The sequence below is a fragment of the Coturnix japonica genome, chromosome 4 (assembly GCF_054131305.1).
Source record: "Coturnix japonica strain WE chromosome 4, WE-NBRP24, whole genome shotgun sequence".
In the NCBI taxonomy this organism is placed as follows: Eukaryota; Metazoa; Chordata; class Aves; order Galliformes; family Phasianidae; genus Coturnix; species Coturnix japonica.
In genome coordinates, this window is record NC_140666.1 from 85915449 (window position 1) to 85927920 (window position 12472).

General features: G+C 45.2%; 1 protein-coding gene across 29 annotated transcripts in view; it reads right to left on the reverse strand.

Moving 5' to 3' along the window:
• The window catches only part of REEP1 (receptor accessory protein 1), a 54138-nt gene extending 50855 nt beyond the window's left edge, over positions 1-3283 (reverse strand). For all 29 annotated transcript variants that reach the window (XR_014946064.1, XR_014946069.1, XR_014946066.1 and 26 more), the window contains exon 1: positions 3127-3283. Coding sequence is in view for 21 of the 29 variants with exons in the window: in XM_085547545.1 (XP_085403671.1) it covers positions 3127-3158 (32 nt within the window). In the remaining 8 variants the exon portion in view is untranslated. The remainder of the gene's footprint in view (positions 1-3126) is intronic.
• Positions 3284-12472: the final 9189 nt, after the last annotated feature.

Genomic DNA, 12472 nt, shown 5'->3' on the forward strand with positions numbered 1-12472 from the left:
CGATGTGTTCCAAACTGAAAGGCTTTCAAGATGCAATGGGACGTGCCAAGCTTCCAGAAACCTGCATTTCTGTTCTCTATCATTCCTATCTTTATTGGAAAGGCATTGCCACGTTAATAAAATGGGCTTAATTTATATATTGTTTTTTTAATTTTAAAATATTTTTAGACAGCAGCCAAAAGTTTAGGAAGTCTCTGACCACCTAAGACAGCTGGACACAGATTGGACTCAAATAATGAGAACAGATCCCAAGTCCTTCTGCTAGAGTGTTCCCTACCACCTGAAACGAAGACCCTCCTTTGCAATTAATAGCAGTAAGCTGGAGATGGAAGGACATGCCACTGCTCCCTTCTGGTCTGTCTCAAGAAAGACAAATTCAGCACAGTTTATTACACTTCCCAGCTGAGGAAACTGAAATACAGATGTGTCAGGATGTCCTTCGAGATGTACTCAGAGATGATGAATAAATAAGGGTTGGTAATTAACACACAATGAAGTCTCATTCCAGTTATTGTCAGAGACAAAGCAACAAAGACTCCAAGATGCAACAGACACAACTGCAGTGATTCCAAACACCCCTTTGTGAAAGTCAGCTGCCTGGCTTCATGTGGAAGGGGTGAGGATGTTCACTACCCTCCTTCAGCATCATTTTGGAAACAGAAGTTGCCAGGACAGAAGCAGTAAGGATCAAATCACAGGCATGACTGATGCTTTAAACTGCCACAGTGGTTTGCTGAGGGAATCCACAACCCAGCCCCGAAGGTAAAAATGCACTGAAACACATACCCACTAATTAAAGACAGAGCACAGATAAGCAACAGGGGTAATAAAAGTGACAAAGCATTCAAAAGCCAAAGCAAGGGTTTGCTTTTGCTTTTAGAGCCCTTCCTATTAGCTGAGTCATATCGGTAGATCCCACATAGACCAACACAAGTCCTGAGAGCAGAAAGCAGGATTCACAAAATGATTAAATCACACCATGACATTTTCCCTCATAATCCTTATTGGCTAACGAGATTCAAAGGGGGAAGGAAAGCTAATAGGCATGAAAGAAAAAAGCCTAAACCAGGTGGCCATTCTACTTAGTGCACAGCTATCCGTACTGATGGATGAGTTGACAGTTCATAATCAGATGAGGAAATCAAGTTACACAGATTAGATCTTCGTAATGATCCTAATCTGAAAGCCGCTGTATATTGAGGAGTCAGCAGCCACACACCAGTTAACCTGAGCAGGTACAGGTTGTGCTGTGCCACAGGTACAGTTTGGCCTTCTGGCCCACAATGTGCTGCACTAATCCCTTGGCTGCAGGATAAACTTTGCTGGGTAACTGTAACACAGGAGCAGTCAGCAGCAGTTACACCACCTGCCTGTCCCTGTTGTCATAAGAAGCACAGCAACAAGTTCCCTTGCGTTGTCAGTAGAAATGATAAACAGAATCGCCTTTTTGGCTTTTTTTTTTTTCTTTAAGCAACCTCTATATGTGCTCTGAAGACCAACATGTCAGGTCACCTCCCGCAGGCAGATCTGCATGGTGCACCACACCCAGCCACAAGGGCTGGTCCACATCACACAGCACCCAGCATCTGCAGGGACATAAGATTACCAATGGTCTCCTGTCTTTCTTTACAATGCAAGCCCCAGTAAACTGCATCTTAAGCAGTACTCTATGGTATCATGATCTTGCTGGGATCATAGCAAACCCACACCTTCCTGGTGCAGAGCATTCTTAAAAGATGGGTTATATACTAAATAGTAATGCAAAGATAGAGGTGATCAAGGCTCGTCTGTACAAAATTTCCTTATGTTACTGATTTTTTAATTATTACTATGACTAATATTTAAATAGAACCTTTCAATTGTCATTTACCATTGACATTCTAGTATAAGGAACAACTGGTACCACCCACAACACATGATTCCATTCTGTGACACGCTGCTCAAACAAAGCAAAGGGAATGGGAAGGTCTGTATGCTCAGCTAATTACCTGAATGCAATGTCAAGTGCTCTGTGTGCTGCCCCGATCCCATCCCAGTCCACATGCCTTAGATGAAATCACCTGTGTATGTATGTGCACCAATGCAAGCAAAATTACCATCTCTTGTCTGACATTCCTCGTTCTTGAGGATTATTTGGATTACAAGATGATTTTCAAAGCAGAAATCAGAAGGAAGGAAAGAAAAGCAGCCTTGGACAATACAGCTTGCACTGCTAGCAGAGAAATCTGCAGTTGTACCATTCAAATTATATCATTTCAGTGCTAACATGCTTTCTTTGAATGAAGTGCAAACCCACCAGTGCCAGCAACAGCTGCGGCTGAATCCAGCTCATAAACCTCTGGGGGCTGAATTCAACGCTAGAACCCTCCAAATCCTTCATATCCAACAGCCCCCCAACATCTTTGTGATATATAGACAAGACTGAGTCAAGGTTTTCTTTCTATGTCTCATCTCAAAATGCAAAAAATGAGACCCTGAAAATGCCTTAATGGAACCATGCTGATGGTGCAACCTCATGGCACGTTTCTCTCAGACAAAGAAAGTGACAGGCCCTTCCAGATCCTCCTCAACGCCTCCAGAGCATGGGAGATGTTCTCCTGAGCTCCAAGCGCTACGTACAGAGAAAGCCCCGAACAATCCGTGTGGTTCAGCACTGCAGACACCAGCAGCCACACTGCCCAAACAGCAGCGTGTGCCACAGCGGCCATCCTGGTGCCCCACCTTCGGCATCACCTCCCCTCCTCACTCCTTTCCCAACCGAATCTCTCGCCAAGACGAGCAGCTGGGCCGAAATATCTCGGCAGGTGGGGGAAGGCATCTCCCTGCTGCACGGGCAGCATTTGCAGGAAATTTGTGCCCGCAACAAGGCACGGACGAGCTGGAGGACAGGCGCACGGAGCCGCACGCTTCACCTCCCATGCTGGGGGTCCTCGGGGGTGCGCGACCGGCCGCCCGATCCCTCTAACAAAGCCTCGTTCCCTCGGTGAAGCGGTGACCGGCGGGGCCGTGCTCTCCCGCAGCCTCTCGGAGCCGCTCACCTCGTCACCTTGCGCCGTGACAGCGCCGCAAACGTTCCGCAACCCACCCGTAATATCCCCGCGCTGCGAATCGCCGGCGGCTACTCACACCACTAGCCTGGAGATGATCCATGACACCATGGCTCCGCTGGCTCTCCCGGCACGGAGGGCTCGCCCCCGTCTCCTCGCCCGCCGCCGGCCGCCGCCCGAGTGAGCGGGGCGGGCGGCTCGGCCATCCGGCCCCGCAGCCTCAGCGCAGCCTCACTGGCGGCACCGCCGGCAGCCAACGCGCAGCCGGGCTCGGCCGCGGAGATTGGGCAGAGCCCGGGGCCCCGCCGCCGCCCCCCGTGGGACTCGGGGTTGCGGGAGGAGGAGGAGGAGCCCGAGCCCCCGCCGGAGCTGTCCCCTCCTCGCTGCCGGAGACGTGAAGCCCCGGTGTGAGGACAGCGAGGGGACAGCCAGGGCGGGGTGCCCAGGCGGCTTTCGGACGTCCCCGAGGAGGAGAACCCCACCGGATCCAGCCTCTCTGGCTCCTGTGCCAGGACCAGTGCTGCTTAATGGGCAGGGGAAGCTGCTGGGCTCCGGGTTGTGCCCGTGTCTCTGAGCCTGGCTCCATCCTCTTGCACCTTCCTGCAGCGATTTATGGCCACAGGTAAGAAGCCCTGAGTCCCCTCTGCTCCATCTGAGTAGCTCCAGTTCTGTCAGCCTTCCCTTACAACCGTCTCAGTGACCTCCACCCACCAGGATGTCCAGGTCTCTCTTGTATCACGGATGCAGAACTGGACAAAGTACACAATACAAAGAAAAGCCTATTGACTGCTCCTACCCAACTAAAGCACGGTGCTGATGAATACAAAGCAAGAGACAGTTCCCCCCCACACACACCTTAAAGTTAACAGGCACAGCTGGTAAGCATTAGCCCAGCTGACTACCCCCTAAGTGCCAGGTGACAGCCAGCACTCTCTCCTGTCTCTTACTTTATATCAGGGCATCTCACACAGCTGTGAAACCCGATTTCCACAAGGAATGTCTGCCCACACACAGATCAAAAGATATTAGCTTAACCTGAACGGTTGGACTGAACTTCTGGCTCCGCTTTTCCCTTGCTACGCTGGCACAGTCTGTTTCAATTATAACTAGTTTGTCAGCAAACACCTTCAACTGCTTTGATTTCTTTCTTCTATCAGAAGGACACATCCCCGTGGGAAATCCTGGTGCATTTTACAGTCTTGTAGCAATCCTTGGATCCCTCACACCTCTGTCCACCTTCACAGGGAGAAATCCATCACACAACATCCAGCCCTCACCTGACACCTTCTCTCTACTCAGCTCAGACCCCTCCAAAATAGGTATTTCATGTTGTATTCATGTAGGCTCTTTCATCCTGATTCCCTTTAAAAGGTAAAGCTGCAGGTATAGAGACATTTAATGTTCAGCATCTCCAAAAATGGTCTTCTACATGGAGCTTCAAAAGGAGGCCAGCACCTACCCTCCTGTTTGGCTCTTCTCTCTGTAGTGGGACTGTTCCTCCACCAGAGGGAACTTCCACCTCACCCTGGGACCTGGCCCAGGCTGGTACCTCCTCATCCTCAGCACTGGGTAACGGCATCGTTTCCAGTACAGACAAGCTGTGAACTGCAGCTGAAGGTTCGGGGCCATCAACAAACACTCTCGCCTCTGGGACTGCAACAGCATACAGCAGAATTATTGCTACAGACAGCAGTTTTACTGCAGTCCAGGCATCACAAAGCCAGGACTGGTTGGGCTGTTGCTATAAATGAATGTAAATCAGTCATCTTCTCCAGACAAAACTGCTCTTTGGAAGAAATCCCTTCTCTCCAGAAGAAGCCATTAGGCCACCAAACTCAAACTCCAAGGCATTGAATCATTCTGTAGCTGACTTGCTTGTATGTTTTAGCCAAATAGATTCTCTAAACCCTGTTATCAGAGATTTTTTTAAGTATTAGGATCATTTAACATGAGATTTTAGACTGGGTGTTGGCAGACACTCTGCAACAATATCGCAGTTAGTGCTGTGATAACATCAAGTCTACGGCACAGGTCTCTGCGCACAAATATCTTTGGAGTCATTGCAGTGCAGAGAACTTGTCACTCAGTGCCTGCCATATATTTCAAGCATAGAAAAACAAACCAATGAGGTCATACAGGATCATAAAGACAGAGAACACTGGACAACACAAGCTGCAGCCAAATAACCTCATGTCCTCTTGGGTCCTTCCAGCCTCCTCCAGCTTACCACGTTCCTTGCAAATCCTGCTCATCACCACCACTGCTTCCATTCTGTTTTGTGGGTAGAAATGGACAGAAAGGCTTGAAATTTTGTCTCGTGTTCCACAGCTTACTGTGATAGGAGTAAACAGAGCACGGACTCCTCTTGTGCTGCCCATTTGGTCACAGCTGACACAGTCACTACCTGATTGATGGCTGTTGACTGAAAACAGGCCTCAAACAAATGCATAGAGATGGGTAAAAAAAAGCAGGTCTGGTGATGGAAAACTGAATGAGGCTGTCAGTGGGAATGCAGGGAGCTTTATTTTAGTAGATATTGGTAAACAGAGGGCAAAGGGGAGCAGTTCAACTCTACTGAGTCATCAGTAGAAGGGTGACAATGCCCCCTATCTTCTCTTTATGGGCTCTGTCAGGGTATCAGTCACAGACCCATGGCTGTAAGCTGTGTATATCCCAAGCAGCCTGGATTTGCTTGATGAAAGACTTTCCTTTGCTACTAAAAGTTCTGTCATAGTCTATGAAGACATAATGAAGAGACACAAAAAGAGTTAAAGCTGTACTTCCTGGCTTCTACTTGCAAAGCAAGAGGTAAAACAAACAAAGCTAAAAAGACACTATGGGCATGTAGAGCAAAAATCCAAGATGAATGCAGCTCCCCCATACAATGAAAAATGCCCATTTCTAAAACTGCAGGTACACAATAACAGATATGGACTAGGTATGAAAAGGTTAATAACATTCTATGGAGAGTATTGTTAAAGCACGAAGAGACAGCCAGTGTTTCCTGGTTGTCATTTCCAGCCTTATGATTGAATTACTCGCTTTAGAGCTACAGCCATTAGCAAAGAGAGATTAAGAAATGCCTACCTGACTGAGAAGTGATGTGGTCTGGCATTGGAGCTGGGCTCTGTGGATGCTAAGAACCATTCTTCATTCTCAATGACTCGCTACAAGAGCTTGGGAAAAACATGGAGACCAGCATATATGAATGTATAATTTGGCTTTGGGTAACCAAAATGGGACAGCTTGGCCACATATATTCCAAAATCAAACTCCACTGCACAAAGATAAGTGAGTGATACTCAGTAACTCCAAATATTAAGCTCTGGATATCACAAGTTAGGCATCAAAAGAGTCTCCTGAGAAGTCTGTTCTTTGTTTCCCACATCCCCAGGGAGGTGGTTGAATCACCATCCCTGGTTGTGTTTAAGAGACGTTTGGATGTGGTACTCAGGGATATGATTTAGTGTTGAGTTTTTAGAGTTAGGGTACTGGTTAGGCTACAGTTGGACTTGATGATCTTCAAAGTCTTTTCCAACCTGGCTAATTCTATTATTTTATGACTCTATGATCATCTCTGGTAATGTAGGCATTATAAGTTTTCCCTGCCTTGGATTGTTTCCATGTGTCTTGGATTAATTCATCAGTGACTGAAGTATCCACAGGCCCAACAGTTCAATGGGAAACTATCCCATTTAGCATGTTTTCCATTCTACCATTTCAGGATGAAGAAAATGCTCAGATTACAGCATTTTATAAATCAATGGAAAAGGGCTGTACTTTAAAATGGAACTCACTCTTTTTTGCCTTGAATTCCAAGAAGGACATTATTAAGTTACCACTATTCTTATGGTATTTCTGACCATTAAATTAGCCTATTTGTCCATTGCTACCTTCTGCCATCTTTCTACCTCAACCCCGTCGTATGCAACCAGTCTACTCCATAGATCTGAATTATCTTCCTGTCAATCCTTATCACTCCATGTGGACAGCTTATAACAGAAATGTAATTAGAAAGGCAACAGATTGACAGAACATTATATATGATGCATGAGCAAAGAAAATGATCCAAAAACTGACTGTTGGAAGGGAGATCTGGATTAAAGTGTTCTCTTTGGCATGTGGCATACGACTCCCTCATTCTTAAGAAGCACTTGCCATGTCCCTGCCAGAGAGAAGATACAAAGACATCCAGAGCTTTGGATCGATCTACTATATCTGTTCTTACATTCTTGCCCAAGAAAGATGAGCTTTTGTGGATTTGGATACTGTATACCATTTAATAATGACTAAATAGAAGAGTGAAAATACTTTAGGATGATGTGAGCATGTTCCTGCCCTGAAAGCAGACACAGAGAGATGAGAAGAAGGGAAGTAGAAACTTAACATGAGCCAGCAGTGCGCTCTGGCAGCCCGGAAAGCAAATGGGATCCTGGGCTCCATCAGGAGAGGGGTGGTCAGCAGGGATAGGGAGGTGATCGTCCCTCTCTACTCTGCTCTTGTGAGGCCCCATCTGTTGTACTGTGTCCAGGTGTGGAGCCCTCAATACAAAAAAGATATGGAGATTTTGGAAAGGGTCCAGAGGAGGGCCACAAAGATGATCAGGGGGCTGGAGCACCTCCCCTATGAGGACAGGCTGAGGGAGTTGGGTTTGTTCAGCCTGGAGAAGAGAAGGTTGCGGGGTGACCTCATTGCAGCCTTTCAGTACCTGAAGGGAACTTACTCCCAGGAGGGGAGTAAACTCTTCAAAAGGGCTGACAATAGCAGGACACAGGGAAATGGTTTTAAGTTGAAAGAGGGAAGATTTAGGTTGGATGTTAGGGGAAAGTTCTTTACTAGAAGAGTGGTTAGGTCCTGGAACAGGCTGCCCAGGGAGGTTGTGGATGCCCCGTCCTTGGAGGTGTTCAAGACCAGGTTGGACGGGGCCCTGGGCAACCTGATCTAGTAAATGTGTATGTTTGGTGGCCCTGCCAGGCAGGGGGGTTGGAACTACATGATCCTTGAGGTCCCTTCCAACCCGGGTCATTCTGTGATTCTGTGATTCTGTGTGAAGTAAATACTAGCATGAATGTGACAATCATTAAAGAGGAATGCTGAAAGAAATACGGTCAGTGCACGGCCCTGAGGCCTCACTGAGGTGCCATGCAGATGGGAATGTTGAAGATAACCAAAAGCTGTAAATAATGAGTGAAAAGGGCCCCTCTCAAGTATAGAAGAGGCAAGGTTTCCTTCAAGGAGACAGAGATAAATGTGAGGGAGGCTATGGCCAGCTGTGGTTATCCTAGGCGAAAGATGAAGGATGGCTGCAGACTGGTCTTCACAGCTTCTGGAGACAAGCGCTCTTCATGGATTGATGTATTAAAAAAACTGAAGGCTACAAGAACAGAAAGCAAAGTGGAGTTTTTCACCATCCTTTGCTGAATGGCCTTTAACCAACCAATGCAGCATTGCAGGCACTTCTTTACTTAGCAATGCCCTGCGCACAGGTGAAATTACTTACCAGTTTCTAGACTGCTGGTGTTCTATAAAACCAAACTTTCATAACCCTATAAATGCCATTTCACTGATCCTCAGGAAGAGTGTAAATCCCATTGCAAACCAGGTCATGGAAACTACAGGCTTCAATTTTGCACACAGAGCCCCGAGGGAGGCAGAACAAAATGAGCTGCACTGGCACACCTGGCAAAGATGCCTTCCCATAGGAGCCCCTCAGAAGTACTTGAAAGTGAGCAGCAACCTCACAGTGAGAGCACTAATTTCTCCAGGGATTTTTCCATACTTCTAATTGTTTCTTTCTCTTCCTGTACGCCAATGCCTCTTCCATGTGTGTCCCATTCTGTTCCTCTCAAGGCATGCAAACCAGCCATTGCTTTCTACCTGCTTTCTCCTCAGTTATAAAAGCAAAGAGGAATGCTGAGTGTCAGTGCATGGGGCAAATGAGAGACATTGATTCTTGTACTATAAACACAGTCAGGAAATACCAACACACAAAAAACAGACAGATCTTGTTCTACTTAATTCTAGAAAAAGGGAAAAAAAAGATGACAAGGAAAATAAGTTTCTTTATATGGGCATGTTATGTAACTACTTTTTTTCTCTGCAGTCGGGGTCTAAGAAAAACTTGCAGCATCATCCTGCTTCTCTCACTCATTACATTGCAGTACAAACAAGAATTAATGGCCTTCCAGGGGATTAAAAAGGCTGAACGCCAGAAGTGAAATGGAACAAATATAGGATCCAAATAAACAACGTGAAGGCTGCAGAAAACAAAGGAAAAATACCTCTATTGTGATAAGAGTAACTAAGTTGTCTCTTACATATTCATAGAGGACCCCATCTCCCTTTTCATAACTTGTAACAACTCACCTTAATGCCACCATGAATGAGATCAGTGGTTTTTGTCTGCTTACAATGTTAAAATTCCAGGGTGAGCGGTGTGAGAATAGCGCATCCCAGCATTTGGTACTGAGTAGTGATAATGTTCTAAGGCATCTCCTAATGACACGTCAGACCATGGGAAGCAGCAGCAGCTTTCCTGCACAAACAGTGATCCAGTCCTACTGCTTAGCAAGGGATTTCAAAAGGCTACAATTGGAAATGGGACTTCTAAAAGTCTCTGCTTTGATGCCTCAAAGTGCTCTATAAAGGTAGGGAAGAGAGGGGAAAAAAAGACAGCACCCAACTGCTAAAAACAACAACAACAAACAGAAAAAGAGAAGCCTTTGCAATGGACCTCCAGTTTTGCTATCAGTTTCCAGCCATGCTCCAGCTGGAAATCAGAAGATCTAATACCTCGAGCTGCTAAGAGAAGCATATGAAAGCTGGTACTGTCCCTCCCAGCTTCAGTAAGAGACTAAACTGCAATGCATGCAGGAGATAGAGTGTTTTCTCCACTCTCTTTTCCCTCAGACCCCATTTCAGCCATCCTATGTTGAAAATATCTCCAGCGTCTATTACAGCTGAGAGGTTCTCCCTGGTACCATTGCAAAGAAACAGACAAAACAAAGCCACAGAATCTCACTGCCAACAGCAGATTGTGAAAATATATCTACGTTCCATGCCAACAAATCACACTGTCTTCCCAGAATTAGCCAGAAACCAGTGAGGATACTGATAAAGGTGTTGCTGTAGCAACACAGAGCTTTCCACAGACAGCTGCATGAGTATATCCTCAGCACCCAAGGGGTGATTTCAATTCATGCTGAGCTCCATGCTGCTGAGACCACACCTGACTTTGCAGAATAACTGAATAATTGAGGCTGAAGGCATCCTCTGCAGGTCATCTGGTTCAGCCTCTAGCTCAAAGCAGGGCCAGCTCTGAAATTACACCACAGTGGGGAGAGCCTGTCTCCAGATACTACTTTATAGAGTAGTCTAGATGTGAGTTTGTGAGCTGCAGTTATAGCAGTAGAATGGAACACGAGAGAGCTTAACCTTACAACCCTGCAGAACTGAGGTGACAGGCAGAGACCAGAAGCTGTTTTAGCACTCAGGTTGTCTTCCAGCAGTGTATCAGAGCACTCTACAGCAGTCCGTGACAAAACTCTTCCTCTTTCGAAAGGAAAACTGGTTCTGCAGAAGCCAAGAGCATTCCTTCTATGAACTACAAGGAAGAGGATTTCAGCCCTTGGGTTTGGGCCATAGAAAACACACATGGTGGACAGCTGTAGACATTACTTAGGAGTTAATCCCTGTAATAGATTTTGTTAATCTAACTACAACGATCAAGTAATACTGAACATATTCCATATACCCATAGGGCGTATGTTAGATTAATAGGATTACCTGCTGCTGCTGATAATACTATGCTGGTTTTATCTAGTACTTCTCTAAAGAACAGAAGGTACTTCTTAAAGGTGGGTATATATTTCTTAATCCCAGAATGGGAAATAAAAGAATTGAGTCTATAATAAAGCCAGTTACACATTGAGGTACTAGCAATATCCCTAGTTGCATGCTCTAACACTGAATGTTTAAGCCAGACAGCCTTCTCATAAAGTCCCCAAAATTACAGCGTGTCCTTCTTGTCTTTTAGAGCCTATGGTCATCAATGACTATTTTATGTTCTTTGTGTACAAACAACATACACGTATAAAATACTCCGATAAAATAACTAAGTATAATGCTTTCTCTTTCTCCTTTGTAAGATCTTTTAGGGTCGCAGCCAATTCCAGTGACTCCCAGCTTTAGATATTATTCTTCTAATATTAATAATTACTACTGGAACCCTGCAAATACACTGTATTACCTCCTATCTCCTCAGTGACTCATAACAACACTCACTCATGGTAGCTTGCTTTCAATAAAGAAAACTAATTCAGTGCCTACCTACTCTGGGCAACAAACTCTAAACCAAAGAGTAGCACAGGCTTCATCCTGCCTAATGTTAGCATGTAGTTCAACATTTACTCTAAACAAAAGAGTGAAGTCAGTAATCATAAGCCTGTAGAGAAGATGAGGAAGTCAAGATATCTCTAGGGGGTGTTTTGTCCCACTTAACCCAGACACTTATTTTAGCATAAATCTCTTTCTGGAGATGCTTCTCCCTCCAGAGTATGCCCAGACAACTCAATGCCTGCTAGCAGATGAAGTTTATTAAATGCATTTTCTTTTTCTATATTGGCAACTTGTGACCTACATGCAGCCTATGTCTGCTGCAACCAGAGCCATAAATGCTAACCGTACCTCTGGTGCAAGGCAGGGAAACCATCACCTGACAGGCAGCCCTCTAAAATCCAAAGTCCTCCCACAAACTTGGATTTTAGTTTTCCAGTATTGCATTTATAAAATCCCTTTCAGCTTTACCAAGTATCTCCAATCCCTAACAATATTTTTCCTAATTGTTTCTGAGACAAATCCATCTCCAGCCATCACAAGGTAGAAATAAATTTGGTTCTATGATGATTTATGCATAAGAATTGGAAGCAGCACCAGAAGCCTATGCTACAACACACCTTCTTTTGTAAAAGAAATTGGGACTGTAGCTCCTTTCCCCCTTCCCTTCTTCCTTTCCTTTTTCCTCTTTCCTTCCACCTTCCCTCCCTGCAGTTTGGTACTCATGCTATAAAGGGCTTTGCATGTTCAGAAGCAAGAAAAGTTCAGTTTGACTTGTTATACTTTTGAGAAGAGGAAAGACACAAATCAGCTTACAATTGTCACTTCAAGAGAAGACAGGGCTGACATGAAGTTTCCTAAAAAATTAGTTGTTTGATAAGATTTTGCTTTAAATCTATTGTAACTTTAGGCACGTATTTCTACTTCCAAAATCTTGTGTTAGGAAAATAGGCATTAGACTTTGGCTACTGTGAAAAGTGATGTAACCATATAGTCTACATTTCACTGACGTATAATTGATATGGGGGGCTTCACAGTGAGGAGCAGGAAACTACTGAGTGTTTTATGGTGACAAACACAGCGAAGTATAC